Source organism: Castor canadensis, chromosome 5 (genome assembly GCF_047511655.1).
Source record: "Castor canadensis chromosome 5, mCasCan1.hap1v2, whole genome shotgun sequence".
NCBI classification, from domain to species: domain Eukaryota; kingdom Metazoa; phylum Chordata; class Mammalia; order Rodentia; family Castoridae; genus Castor; species Castor canadensis.
The window spans coordinates 167,850,228-167,864,255 of NC_133390.1; the positions used below are offsets into that span (position 1 = coordinate 167,850,228).

At 48.2% G+C, this 14,028-nt stretch overlaps 1 protein-coding gene and 1 long non-coding RNA gene across 2 annotated transcripts in view; both read left to right on the plus strand.

Annotated features, from left to right (window-relative positions):
- Positions 1–1,926: 1,926 nt before the first annotated feature.
- Positions 1,927–7,654, plus strand: Wfdc2 (WAP four-disulfide core domain 2). The gene is made up of 4 exons (XM_020168007.2): positions 1,927–2,084; positions 2,713–2,856; positions 5,251–5,397; positions 7,493–7,654. Exons 1-3 carry the CDS (start codon positions 2,000–2,002, stop codon positions 5,394–5,396), a joined length of 375 nt encoding a protein of 124 aa, XP_020023596.2. The 5' UTR covers positions 1,927–1,999; the 3' UTR covers position 5,397; positions 7,493–7,654.
- Positions 7,655–11,233: 3,579 nt separating this feature from the next.
- Positions 11,234–14,028, plus strand: part of LOC141423138 (uncharacterized) — a 34,288-nt gene continuing 31,493 nt past the window's right edge. The window contains exon 1 of the long non-coding RNA XR_012447788.1: positions 11,234–11,422. This is a non-coding gene — a long non-coding RNA (uncharacterized lncRNA). The remainder of the gene's footprint in view (positions 11,423–14,028) is intronic.

Sequence of the window (14,028 nt, forward strand, 5' to 3'; positions counted from 1 at the left end):
AGAACCAGTGTCATCCGTGTGCCCTGGGGTTCTGAAGCCTGCCCTGGGCTGTGTCCCCACCTGTGCTCTTGCCCTCATTGTTAACTTTCTCTGAGCTTAGAGTAAATATGCCTGGTCCCTCCCAACAACGGCATGTCTCCAGTCCCCAAGGTAAGCATGGGAAACTTGGGGAGACATTATCAGACTCTTTACCAACATTCATCGTGAGGACAGTGCTGGACGCACTCACATCCCTCGCCTGTCACCCCAATTTCCACTGCCCCAGGCCTCCTCTAACCTCCAGCCACAAAGACTCCCTGGAGCTTGCAAAACCTAAGATCACTGGAGCCAGAAGAATGTTTGCAGGCATTTCTTGTCTAACTCCCTCGGTAGCTATTTAGGCCACCCCAGATTCTAAAGCTAGATATACATAGTCGTCCTCCAATATCTGCAGGGGATTGGTTCCAGGACCTCTCTGAGTATCAAAACCCACAAAAGTTCAGTCCCTTCTCCCATATACTTAAAATCACGTGTGGATTATTTACAATAACTAATACAATGCAAATCTATGTATAAATAACTGTATAGTGTATTATTTAGGGAATAATGATAGGAACCAACATTTGTACATGTTCAGTACAGATGTAATTTTTTCCACTTTCCATCTGAGGTTAGTTGAATCCAAGAATGTAGAACCCCTGGATGTGGAGGGTCACTGGGTTTATACATCTCTTTAGTAACATAGACACTTATTTATTGGGCAATCATGGCCATTTATGTACTTATTACCTGCCATGCCTGTGGTTCTTATGCCAATCAGTGTGGAGTTACCCACCAGGATATATATCTGTTCCATAGCAGGAATATTACATTCATATTCTCAATGATGTTTTACATACTTATCACTCTTATATAGACAACTCTTATATAGTCCTGGAAGAGGGAAATGATTCATTCATGGCCCCTCAGTTGGGAAGTGGTGGAGGTGAGAATCATATATAGACCCTGTCACCTGCAATCTAGAGCTCACCAGCTCCTTTTGATTACTTTCACTATTCCACAGGTCTCCCCCTACATATGTCACACAGGCACTCAGAAAATATTCATGATGGAGTGGAGAAAACAAGGCCCTGGAGCAAGAGATGCATAGTTCAGAACCCTGCCTATACAGCTTTGCATGAAACCTTGGGGAGGAGGGGCCCAAACCTCTGACTGTCCAGTTTGTTTGTCATATACAGTCATAACTCTAGTCATAGGCTGCTGGAAAGATTCCAGGCGACCAGTAGCACAGAGCCCAACACTCAGCCCCTACAAGGTGTGGTGTGAAGAGGCAGAAAGACACACCTAGATGGCTGGAAACTGTTTGCATTGCCTGTTTCTTGTCAAATGGGTTCACTTGTTAATAACATGCTATAGCCACTACATACATGTGTAGCCACTAGTATGTGCCTGCATCACCACACCAGCCTCTCACCCCTAATCCCTGATGGGGATTTGCACTCTGATCCAACTGACCCCAAGTCCCACCACTTAATCCTCAGGGTCTATTGCCTCCCTGTGGCCTTGCCCTTTCCTGCTCAACCCTAGATCCCAGAAGTTCCAGAGAGGACCCCAGACTCTTGAAATGGAGCCCAGGAGTCCTGGGCCTGGGCCCTCCCTTCCTGCTGCCTTGCCCTTAGGCCCCAGGAGGAAGGAAGAGAGGGAGGAGTGGACAAGGGTCCGGCTGCAGCTGGTTGAGCTGCTCCCCTCCTGGAAGCTTCTTTGGTTCCTGGTTCCCACTGGGGCCAAGAGTGACACTTGATCCCAGGGGATTGTGAAATGGCTGGAGGTGGCAGGGCGCCCGCGCTGCCCGCTGGACTTTCTATTCCCCCCCCCTCCCCACGCCCCTGCCCCCGCCTGTCCTTCCCCTCCTCCCGCACCCTTCACTCGGCCCCGCCCCTACCCCCCGCCCTCCCGCGCGGGGTTAAATCCCCCCACTCCCGCTATAGTTCACACCCGCACCCAGCCACAGCGCAGCACCATGCCTGTCGGTATCGGTCGCTTCTGCCTGCTGGCCTCAGCCTTCCTCCTTGGGGTGCTGCTACTTGACCTCCCCGCAGCCACAGGTGAGTGGGACAGGTAGAGGCCGGGCGCCCAGAAGGGCTGAGCCACCAGCGCAGGCCAGAGCTAGGCACAGGTGTAGCCCTCTGAGGCTGGAGAAGTGGACATTCCTGGGGCAAAAAGGGGAAGATGCTTGAAAATTAAAATTTGTGGACCCCCCCCCCGAGGCCTACAGCTAATGACCCTTGAAACTTAGGGTGTGGGGTCCAGCGTACTGGTGGTGGGGAGACAACTGAGGGGAGTGGGTTCTTGCTGTAGGCGGAGTCTGGCTGCAATGCAGTGGGCATCTGCCTAGATGTCCCCTGAGGGTCCCCTGAGCACTGCCACGTGAGGGCTCTGAAGTCAACTCTTGTACTCCCAGGTGTTGGAGACCTAGCCAGGAGGTGGGACCAACCGTTTTTTTTTATTCATATGTGCATACAATGTTGTTTGGATCATTTCTCCCCCCTCCCCCCGCCCCCTCCCTCTCCCCCCTACCCCAACTGGGGGTTTTAAGGAGACCCTTAAAGCCAGAGAGTGAGCATTCCTTGGAGTCGAGAATTGAGGCCCTTGGAGCAGAAGGTGGGCATCATCTGGGATTGGAGCTCGCCCTCCCCCGCCTCTCACAGTCCGCTTGTCCCCATCCACTTCCAGGCACAGAAGCAAAGAAATCCGGCGTGTGTCCTGAGCTCCAGGCGGATCCAAACTGCACGAAGGAGTGCGTCTCGGACAGCGACTGCGCGGACACCCGAAAGTGCTGCCAGGCTGGCTGCAGCACCCTGTGCTCGGTGCCCAATGGTAACCCCGCGGCGACCTGGCGGGAACCGGGCGGGCCGAGAGGGCTGGAGAGGAGGGAGTGTCCGGGCTCAGGGAAGAAGGGCGCCCCTAGAATCAGGGACCTCGGGAAGATCTAGGCGGATGAAACTAGATCCGCCTGTGTCCTCCCTCGCGTGGGCTCGGGGGAGACAAAGGCGTCACTCAGGTGAGGCCGAGGGAGGAGGTCCCCCACCCCTGGCTGGACTCGATTCTGTGGTGCATGACGGGCTTCCGGGCACGCACAGCAGGACATTGTTCCGGGCAGCCTGGGGATCCAGGGCGCAGCTTCCTTCCCGGGCGAGCTGAAGACCGCGGGGAATCCCGTGCTGGTCTCCGAGCTGCCTCTCAAGGCCTAAGCGCTCAGGCTACTCAGAGTCCCTCCCTTGCAGGAGAGCCTGGCCTGGTAGGACAACTCAGATTCCTACCCGCCCTGGCCGCAAAGGACTTTGCAGATTTAGAGAAAGCCTTAAGTCTGTAGAAGTGAGCAGCAGAGAATGACTTGTTCTTGCCCAAGGTCACACCGCCATCCCGTGGCTGGCTGAGGTTCTGTTTTACACTTTGCCACTTACTGGCTAAATGGTTTGAAGAAAGTCAGGATCCCTCTCTGGGCACCTCATCCTCCCTTGTTATCTTTAAAACTGTCTCTCTCACCATGAGGATGGAGAGAGCTGGAGGCACCCTCAGGGGCTTGCTGGAGGTCAAGTCCACCTGGCTGTGGACTCTGATCAGGGAAGGAAAGGGTCTTAGGTGGAATCCAATTGAGGATGAGAGGCAGGGATAATGGGGAGGGGTGTGAGAGACCAGAGTACTGGTTCATTCAGAATACTGCCTGCCATTTTCCTCTTTGTTGTTTCCTCCAAAGAAGCCAGCAAGGGGCTGGGAGTGTCTGTAATGACCAGATACCAGGAGTAGGGAGTTGGGAAGTGGAGAGAGGACTTGCCCATCAGGAGCAGCTTCTGGGTGTAGAGGACCCTAAATGTGGACCTGAAAGAAAAGGACCAGAAGCAAGATGAAGCTGGAGAGAGAAAACCAGAGGCAGACTGACAGACAGGACAGGGGAGGGACAAAAGGAGTCAGCACTGTCAGGTGGATGAAGTTCTTCCCTTGTCTCTGATGGACAGATTGAGGCAGGAAAGGGGACAGGCCAGAAGTTCCCTGAACCAGGGCCTAGCTTGAAGGTTTGACTCCTTGCTCTGCTGTTTCCTGGGTGTGCACTGCTGCACTGGTTGCTTTATCTCTGGGAACCTTTGCTTTCTTGTCTGCAAAGTGGGAATGGTACTCGCAAGCTTGAGGATTGACATGAGGGCTAAGTGAAATGGTATGTGGGAAGTGTCTCTTTAGTCTGTTAGTAAACAGCTCCGTTTCTCCCCAGGAGCTTCTGCCTTTCTCAAGGCAAGGGATTTCTTTCCACAGGAAGTTAGAACTCTGTCAGTCATTCTCATGGTCCTTTGCAGCTAATCCAGTTCTCCGCCTCTGTTTTGATTTCACTGGGCCTGGCTTCCCTCTCCCCAGAAAGTGGAGCATGGTGTGTGTCTGTGCGTGCGTCCGTGCATGTGTGTCTGTGTTGGTGAAGGGGCGTGGTTTTGATCTGTGCATGAGTGTGCATGGGGGGTGAGCATGTCTGGAGGGCCATGGTGCTGAGTAGCTGGGGGCGAGCCTACAGGAGTGAGTGAAGGCAATATTTTGAGTCTGTAACCCCTCACACGTACAATGCCCTTTAGAGTACACGAAGCAGCATAGTACTTGGTGTCCAGTGCACAGATTTTGGAATCAAATTTCTTGCCATTCCAATCTTGCCTCCATCCTGATGGCCTTAGACAAAGTACTTAACCTGTCAGTGCCTCAGTTTCCTCCTCTGTGACATGAGCAAATATTAACAGACCCCTCTCCTATTTTAAGGTCATTGGGAGAATTAGATGAGCGCTTAGAATAACACTTGAACCATAGCAGGAGCTAAGTAAGGGTTCACTGCTAGCTACAACTGCTCATTATAACTACGAGGTAATTTGCTCTTTGGGGGAGAAATAATAGACGTCTGCTTCCATTGCTTTTGCAACAACCCCATGATGTCAGGTGACATTGATTCTATGTGACATTGGCATCTGAAGACTATCAGGATCTGGGAAGTTTCTGACCCTAGGCCATAATGTTAGAAAATGGCAGAGCTGGGACTCAAACTGAGGTCTTATGACTCCAAAGCCATCTGGGAGCAGGAGAGGAGGAATTTGCAGACAATCTTTTCAGAACTCCTGAGATCAGCTCAGGCAGGCAGCTTGGCTGGTGGGAAACCAGCACAGGGGTAGTGGGAGGTCATGATTTGCATTCCAGCTCCCTGCATATCCTCAGTCTATCTCCTCTACTCCTTTTTCTACCCAGAAAAGGCAGGTACCTGCCCCAGTGTGGACTTTCCCCAGCTTGGCATCTGTGAGGACCAGTGTGAGATGGACAGTCAGTGTCCTGGCAAGATGAAGTGCTGCCGCAATGGCTGTGGAAAAGTGTCCTGTGTTATACCCAACTTCTGAGGTAGGTGGGGGTGGAGAAGGGGTGCACTGATGCCCAGGGGTGAAGATTGAAAAGGAGAGCTATGGCAAACTCACTGGTGCTCTGTCCATTTATTTGCAGCATCTGTCAATGCCATGTACTGTTCTGGGTGCCAGGGATGCTCCATGAATGAACAAATCAGATAGTGGGGTCAAAGGTCTAGTGGGAGATAAACAAAATAAACTATCAAGCAGATTTTATGTTATCTTACAGGGAGATAACAGAAAGGGGTTAAGAAGGAGGGAAAGGAGAGAAGGAGCCATGGGCATATCTTGGAGAGTGTTACAGGTAGAGGGAGCAGCAGGTATGAAGGCAGGAACATCCCTGGGCACTTCAGGAAGAGCTAGATGGCAGGAAACAAGTAAGCAGGAGAGAGTGATAAGAAGAGAGACAGGAGGTAAGTGGGGCTTGGGGCAGATAATTTGGGGCCATATAAGCTATTGTTTTGTCTCAGGGTATTGTACCCTTGAGACATTTTCAAATGACCCACAACTGCCATGTGGATAGGCTGCAGAGGGGCAGAGCAGAGGCAGGGATCCTGTGAGTGGGCAGGTGCGAGATGACCTGGACCAGGATGGAGGCAGGGGAGGGAGATGACATGTGGAACATGTATAAGGTGGGTGGGTCAAAGTTTGCTGATGATCCAGGCTGAGAGATAAGGAGATGGTTTTCCCTCTGTTTATCTGGCACTGCAGTAAGTCAGGAGCTGGACGGGAGTAGCTGTGACTTGAGGGAGGGGACAGTTGCAGAGGGAAGGGACAGTGGTTGAAAGGTTTGGTGAGAAGATGGGAAGGTAATTAATTGCATGGCTAGTGGGAGGCACAAGAGTTGATTTTACTTTCACCAAAAGGCTTAGTTTTGTGGGACAAAGTGAGAGAGATGAGTTACCTTCAGTTCAGGTCACCAGATGTGCTAAACACTTACTCTGCAGCGGATCAGTACTAATTCAGCTCCATAGTGGCTCTGGTCCTGAAAGGAAAAGATTGTGGATCCTCCCTCGCCCTCATCTAAAATTTTACAAATGAACAATATTAAGTCATAAAGGAAGCATAAGAAAGGAAAGGGGAAAAATGAAGCAAATACTTGGTTGAACCATTGGATAAGTCCAGTACTATGGATGTATTAGGTGCTAGGAAAGAAAGGTGGCCACCACCCCTCCCCAGAATTTGTGGTTCAGTGGCTGAGGCCAATGAATGGCTGACACTCCTAGTGCCTTTAGTCAGCATCCAGTGTTGTGGGAACAGAGGAGGGAACATCACCCAGGCAGTTGTCTGGGGAGGTTGGAGCAGGTTCAGCTGGATAAGACTCCGCAGAAGGGTGACCTTAAGCCACACTGAAAAATGAGTGAAAAGTAGGTAGTACGGTGGAGTACAGTGAGGAGGCTGTTTCAAAGCAGAGGGGGCAGAAAGAAATCATGGTTGTGATTTGCAACATTGAACAAGATCTCAAGAGAGGAATCTGAGGGTCATAGATGGAATCCACTAGTGCACAGATAAGAAAACTGAAGCTCGAAGAGGGGGGACGTGTACAAGGTCCCATGCTTGCTTCTTCAGTGGTGAAGAAGAGGCCATGGTCTCCATAAAACCCAGAGCTCTCCTTTGAGGTCAACCATCTCTTAGCTCCATGAGTGGGAAAGAAGCCTGGACTCAGAAGCCTGAGCTCAGAGTTCAGCTGTGACACATAAACTAACCTTTTCATGTATCGATCTGTAATTATATAGAATGGGGAAAGTAATATCCACTATATCAGCTCATTGCAGCTTACCCTAAGGAATGAAGGTGTGATGGAACTTCCTGGTGGTAGAGAGAGTCCTGGGGAGATAGATAAAGGCTCAGAGAGACTACAGTGTCCTACTGGACCACAGTATACCCAGGTGTGTCTCGGGGATGATCTAAAACAAAGATGAGTCTAGAAGCTGAAAAGAAGCTTGAGCAAAGCCACAAAAACATGAAGTTTTACCATGTGTGTGAGTGGGATGGGCTGTGGGGAGAAAGTTGGTCCAGATTTAAGCTGTCTGCTCTAGTGTAAGATGGCACGTATTGTGGTTGATGATGTTATCCTGATTTTCTTCCTCCAGCTTCAGCCACCACCAGCCTAAGGAGAGGAAAAGGGAAGTTTCTGCCTGGCTGTGCATCTGGTTCCATCCCTGTGGCCCTCCCCACCCTCTGGCCTCTGCATTCCTTCCTGGGCTGAACACACCTTCTCCCTTTTCCAACCAATAAAGTGACTGCTGTCAGCACTGGTGGAGCCATAGCACCTGCATTTATCACTCTGCCCAGTTTTCCCTGACATGGAGGGTGGGCAAGTGAGTGGGAAACCCGGTCATCCAGGCAACAAGTCCAGGACGGGATTAACTCTGAAACAATGAACAGTAATTCAGGCCCATCTCCTGTGTGTGAGCACTTTCCCAGTGAAGCTTGTGCCAATCCTGTGAGGTTGGTCATTACTGTCCAAGGGTAATGGATGCAAAAACAGCCTCAGAGAGGTGATGGAATGCCTCAGAGTCACTCACACACACTGCTGGGGCTCCTGGTAACAGAAGCAAGTACCTTGTGTCAGACACAGTGCTGGGAGATTTGTTCACGGTAGTTAACAATGGTCCCAAGTGATAGCCTGGGACTTAGCTACAGCCACACAGAATCTCGGGCTGCTTCTGCCTCTCCTTTTCAACTTTTTTCTGAGACTTCATCATATAGACTGGATTCTTGCATATAGAAGCCCTGGTTTTCCCACACATCTCTTCCAAGTTCTCAGGTTGCTGGTCCTTAGACAGCATTTTGAGCAGCCTAGGTCCAATCTAGTGTTCAGAGTTGGTCCGAGGTTCATGTGTGGTGTTGCTAAATGTTTTCGTGCAGTGCTTGGTAGAATGAGTTGTAGTTATGATGCTTGGACAGTGGGAATCAGATGGCTTGGGCTGGAAGAGAGGACCATGGGTGAGAGTGGAAAGTAAGGTGAGTGCCCAAATGAACTCTCTAGCTTTAATTCTGCCCTTCATCCTGGAGCACAGAGACAGAGGGAGTCTGGGAAGATTATGGGAAGGTCATGGCAAGGGGGGAGATCAAGGGTATTTCTTTGTTATTCCCACTGTACTTTTTAAGGAATCTTCTTGCCAACTTTGGGCCTCATTTATACTCCTGAAGTCAATGAACAGACAATCCCCATGTTTTCCTCCTCTCCCATCAGGTAGTAATCATTGGTATTGCTTAAAGCAAACCAATGTCTAGAACCAGGGCTCCTCAGTCCTCTCCCCATGTAACAGGAATTTGTGGCATAGCCTTGGTAGATACAGGCTTTCACGTCACTGAGTTGTATTGAAAGTGGTCTTTATCTTCAGTTTCTCTCTCAATTCCTCTCCTCTTCCCCGGTTTCTGTTGTTCCCTTATCTCCTGTCATAAGAATCCAGAAATCCTTTCCTTGTCCAGTGCAAGCCCTCTAATACCATACCCCATGTTTACAATTCACCTCCCCCTCCTTCAAAACCTTTATTTTCCAATGGGCAGAGCAGAGATTTATACTAAGATGTGAATGGTTCTTCTGAATTTTCCCAGTGTATTTGTATACATATGTGTGTTTTACAAAGAAAGTCTGGAGATTTTAAATCCAATGCCAACGTTTATGGAATTTTGGCATACAGATGAAATGATTTTAGGAACACAACAGATAGAATATATTGGGGTGAAGGAATGCATCTTCTATTCACAAAACAATCTTGAATCCATGGAAAGCTGTGCTCTGGTCAGGAAATCAGGTGACTTTGCAGGTGACCTCACATATTTCTTTTTTCAAAAAGTTGTTGTCATTGCCTTTGCAGCCTCTATAGATAAATAACTCACATCTCTGAGTTTGGATGTTGTAATACCATCGTGGAAGGGCAATAACTGGACAATTACCCCTTTTCATAGGAAGATTGCAGGGATATGGGACATCTGTAAGGAGAGAAAGTAGTTGAGTGAAGCCAAACCATGCCCTTGTCAGCCACCCCCATTGCCTGTTTTTCTCTTTTTGTGTGTGTGTCTGGTGGGGAGGAGGTTCGTAGTACTGGGCTTTGAACTCAGGGCTTCAAGTTGCTAGGCGGGTGTTCTACCTCTTGAGCCACACTTCCAGCTCTGGCCTGGGAGGTTTTACTGGTCCTGGGTTACAATGTTGAAACTGCCCACAGCAGCTGTCCTCTCTCCACCCAACTGTAGCCTTACCCATCTTCACTGAAGTTGAAGTTTTAATATAAGTAGCATGATGTACTGTAAATTCCATACTTGGGAACCCAGCCCAAGTGGATTCAAATCCTAGCTCTGCCACTTACTACTGCATGATGTGTAAGCAGAACTTCTCCAAGCCTCCATTTCTTCATTTGTCATATCTAAGAGTTGAAATCCATCCTCCAGTGCCTGTTAGATCTGATTTTCGACAATAAGATCTCTTGGACTCATAGTCAATTCTAGAATGGATAACATACAGGAGAAGGACAGACTTTGAATCTGAGAAAAGGGGTTCAATTGGACTGCATACTTCTCTAGTTGCACAGATGATCTATATTTGTGTCATTTAACTTCCTTCACTGTAAACTTGGGTGTCTAATATCTACATTTGGAGCTTTTTGGGAGCTTATAGATAACCAGGGAAAAGCACTGACAAATAGAAAATAAATTGATCAATGGTAGCTGCTCCTAACCACTCCTTCCCATCATAACCAAGAAGACTTTTGGTAACAGGGACATAAGCACACTCATATCTGTAGCCCTAGTGCCCAACACAAGCCTGCTCTCAGTTCTCAGCAAATATTTGTTACTAGAAAGCCACAGTAACCATGAGCTCCTCTAAGCACTATGACCAGTTTCTTTTTATTCTTTCATTTTGTTGTCATGAGGTGAATGATTTTATCCTTGAAATTACTCTTCACAGTAGCTACCATATCTTCCAACATTACCTGGAGAAACTAGGGTCAAGGAGATGAAGTGTCTTGCCTAACGTTTTCCTAAGAAACAGAGGGACCCAGAAGCAAACCCAGCAGAGTCCGGCTGCAAAGGTTTGCAGGCTCTCTACCCCCTCCATTGATGTGAAATGACAGGATGGATGGATGGATGAACAATCATTTCTACAGTGCAATTTCAGGCAGTATCCTAAGCAGAGGAAAGTTTTGGTTCAAGCTCTGTCTTATCCTTCTACGTGTAGGACTGACTCTAATGGTGAAGGATAACGGGAAAGAGGCAAAATAGCTTGTCCAGGCAAGGTGGGAGGTGGAGTGGGGCAGCTTGGAATGTTCCTGAGATATCCTGGTCACAGCAGTATCACCCCCTTGACCCTAAAGGTGACTTTGAATGGGCTATAATTTCACTTCCTTTTTAATTTTCTTGGTCCTGCCTCTTTGTTATTCCAGTTATTAACCAAAGGAAAAAAAACACTGACTTTTTTTTTCTTATATAATGGGGATGATGATTGTGACTGTGTGTGTATGCTAAGTGTGACAGAGGTTGACCTGAGCATTTTACAAGACTCTACTGACAGCTAAGTTATACTGAGAGCTTCTGTGTATTGGATTTGATCAATAAAGAAGAAAAATCAGTAGCCTTATTTATAGAAGAAGAAACTGATGGTCAGAGAGACTAACTAGTGTTCCTGGGGTGCACAGTTTGGCAGTGGTTGAACCAGAACCTGGCCCCATGTATGTCTGACTCAGGGTGAGTCTGTCCTGTTCACGTCCACATTCCTCTTCCATACAACAGAGCTTCTGAGAATTGATTGTACATCAGGACCATCTGCAAGTCTTGCTAGAACCCAGACTGCATGAGAAGCAGCCCCAGAATTTCTGGTTAAGACACAGTGAGAATAGAAACTCCTCAGTTGATGTATCGCTGGGCTCAGGGACAACTTTGAGACACTGCCTACAGAACTATCCCGACATTTAGGATTCCATTTACACACAAGAATCTGTCATCTACAGCTCCACGGATGCCGACAGCCATGAGCGCAAGGATGTGCACGAGCATTTAACACTGCTAATGTCTGCAAGGTAAGATTTGACACATTTTTACTTTCTCCCTTCTGCTTCTGCGTATTTACATTACATTTCAGTGCTGGGGAAAAATCCCAGGGCTTCTGCATGCTAGGGAGTGCTCTAGTACTGACCCACACCCCCAGCCCTAGGTATTTTTAAAAGGGAATCCTATTGGCTGCTCAAAAATCTTGAAACCATCTGCCGACCGTCCCTGTCTCCAGCAGATTTTCCTGGATATTTGACATTTCATCTCCCTGCTTCCACTTGCAGATTTTAAGCTGCAAACAAAGGGAGTGGTCCAGGAAGGAGCCTTTCCTGTAATGAAGTCTGGTTTTGCTCTCTCACCCTCACCCTCAAATGTGGTTTCACCACCCCCTGTTTTAATCTCACCTTGCCCTCCACGAGCCCAGATTTTGAAGCCCCTTCCAAGTGGTCCCTGTTCTATTTCCTGTGGTGCTTTTGCCATCGATTATGCTGGGATGCATTTTGCAGCACGGTCTGTCTCCCTCTTGCTAGAATATGAATTCCACAAAGGCAGGGGCTTTGGCTCATGGCTGTAGCACCAGCTCCTGGACAGGGCGTGGCACATAGCACTCACCCAGCTTATATTTATGAAGTGAATGAATCAACTCCTTACCCCATGAGATGAGAAATGGACCCTGTACTCTTGGGTCTCTGCTCTACTCCCAGTTCATGCTCTGAGATCCCACACTGCATACCAACCTCCTGCTCCTTGACATGGAAGCACTTGATAGCTGGTGAGAATCAGGAGAAAGGAGAAAGCGGCCTGGAGCTGCATGGTGTCATCTAGCAGTGACCCAGCCTGGGGTTGTCTTTTTAGAGACAAAGGGGACTGAGAGGCAGGGTGGCCCCACATCATTTTCATTCACCCTTCACTGCTCTTATTGCTGGGGTTGGCTGCCTCTGGAACAGAGTGTCCAGTCAAAGAACACTTCCTTATTTCTCCTCCTGGACTTATCTGATTTGGCCATCCACGGCGATTGGCCACCACTTCAGGGTAGAAGCCCCTTCAAGAATAATAAGACAACAGTGGTTACCATTCGTTGACCCCTTGCCTTTTCAGGTACTATGCAAAATACTCCTCACATATTGTCCCTTGAGCCTACACAAGAACCCCTCAAAACATAGAACCCCCATGCTATGGTTTAGATATGGATTGACTGTGTAATCCAAGGGTTCTTGTGGTAGAAGATTGGTCTCCATGGTGGCAATGTTGAGAGGTGGGGGAACCTTTACCAGTTGGGGTCCAGTGCAAGGTAATTAGGACATTGCAGTGCTGCCCTAGGAAAAGACTAAGGTAGCTCTCATGAGACCTTGGTAGTTCCCTCCACAGTGAGTTGTCACAAGAAGATCAGGTCTCACCCCTGAGTTGCTTTGGTGTCCTTTCCCACAATGAGAGCTCTCCCTCTCACATGCTCTGTGCCATGATGCCACCTGCTTCTAGATGTCAAAGTGTTGTTGCCACGTCTTTGATTTTCAGATCCCAAAACTAAATAAACCTCTTTTTTTTTTTTTTTTTTGGTGAGAGCGGTGTTTGTCTCAGGGATTTTCTCTTGGAAAGCAAAAAATGCTTTCCTGCTTGACCCACACCTCCCGCCACTCTAAACCTCCTTTAAAAATGCATGCAGCCTCATGCAGTTTGTCACAGCAACAGAAAATGGGCTAACACACCCCATTGTGTAGACAAGGAGGGGTTAAACTACCTTGACCACAGTCTCAGATGCAGAACATTTCAGAGTCAAGACTGAGACCTCTCTGTACCACTCCAATGTCACTGAGTTGCTCATTCATTCAACAAACATTTATCAAGTATCCACAGTGCACTAGGCAGTGTCAGGTGCTGCCTTCACCATATCTGGGTGCTCCCAGGGAATTATGGGGACAAGCATACACTTGGTCTGGAGGTCAGAAACTGTCACCTACTTGGAAAAGGAGCTGATATATTTAAACAAAAGTGTCAAAAACTCAGTGCAGAAGGAGGTCCAGCTTTGTGGGGTTGAGGGCCATTGTGTCTAGAGATTCACCCTGTCCCCAGAGCCCAGCATATTTCCTACTGGACTCCTTTCCAAGATCCAAAGTTTTTGGGAGACAAACCTGTTACGCTTTACTGGGATTTAGTGAGCTTCACATTTGAAGTCCAAAGCTGTGTTTGAGTTTAGCTATTCTTTAAAAAGTAGCCATTCTTTTATTATATTTCATTATTATTTAATTTTTAATACACAAAACTTGTGCATATTTATGGCATACTTTGTGGAGAGTATACACTGTGGACTGACTAAATCAAGCTGTGTAGCATATGCATTACCTCACTTACCAATTTGTGTGTGTGTCTGTGTCTGTGTTTGTGTGTGGTTTGTGTGTGTGGATGTGAGTGTGGGTATGTGGGTATGTGTGTCTGTCTGTCTGTGTGTGTGGGGGTGTGGGGGTGTGTGTGTTGAGAACACTTAAAACCCACTCTCCTAGCAGTTCTCAAGTACACGATACACTGTCATTAACTAGTCACCATGTCCTATACAGATTGCCACAACCTGCGTCTCTGGTCTGAAATTTTGTAACCTTTGACCAGCATCTCTCTAACCCCTCCACTCCCTTACCCCCTG

Coding starts and splice junctions, on each gene's coding strand:
- Wfdc2 (XM_020168007.2), top strand. CDS start 2,000: ATGCCTGTCGGTATCGGTCGCTTCTGCCTGCTGGCCTCAGCCTTCCTC. Junction 2,085..2,712: donor TGACCTCCCCGCAGCCACAG/GTGAGTGGGACA, acceptor ATCCACTTCCAG/GCACAGAAGCAAAGAAATCC. Junction 2,857..5,250: donor CCTGTGCTCGGTGCCCAATG/GTAACCCCGCGG, acceptor TTTTCTACCCAG/AAAAGGCAGGTACCTGCCCC.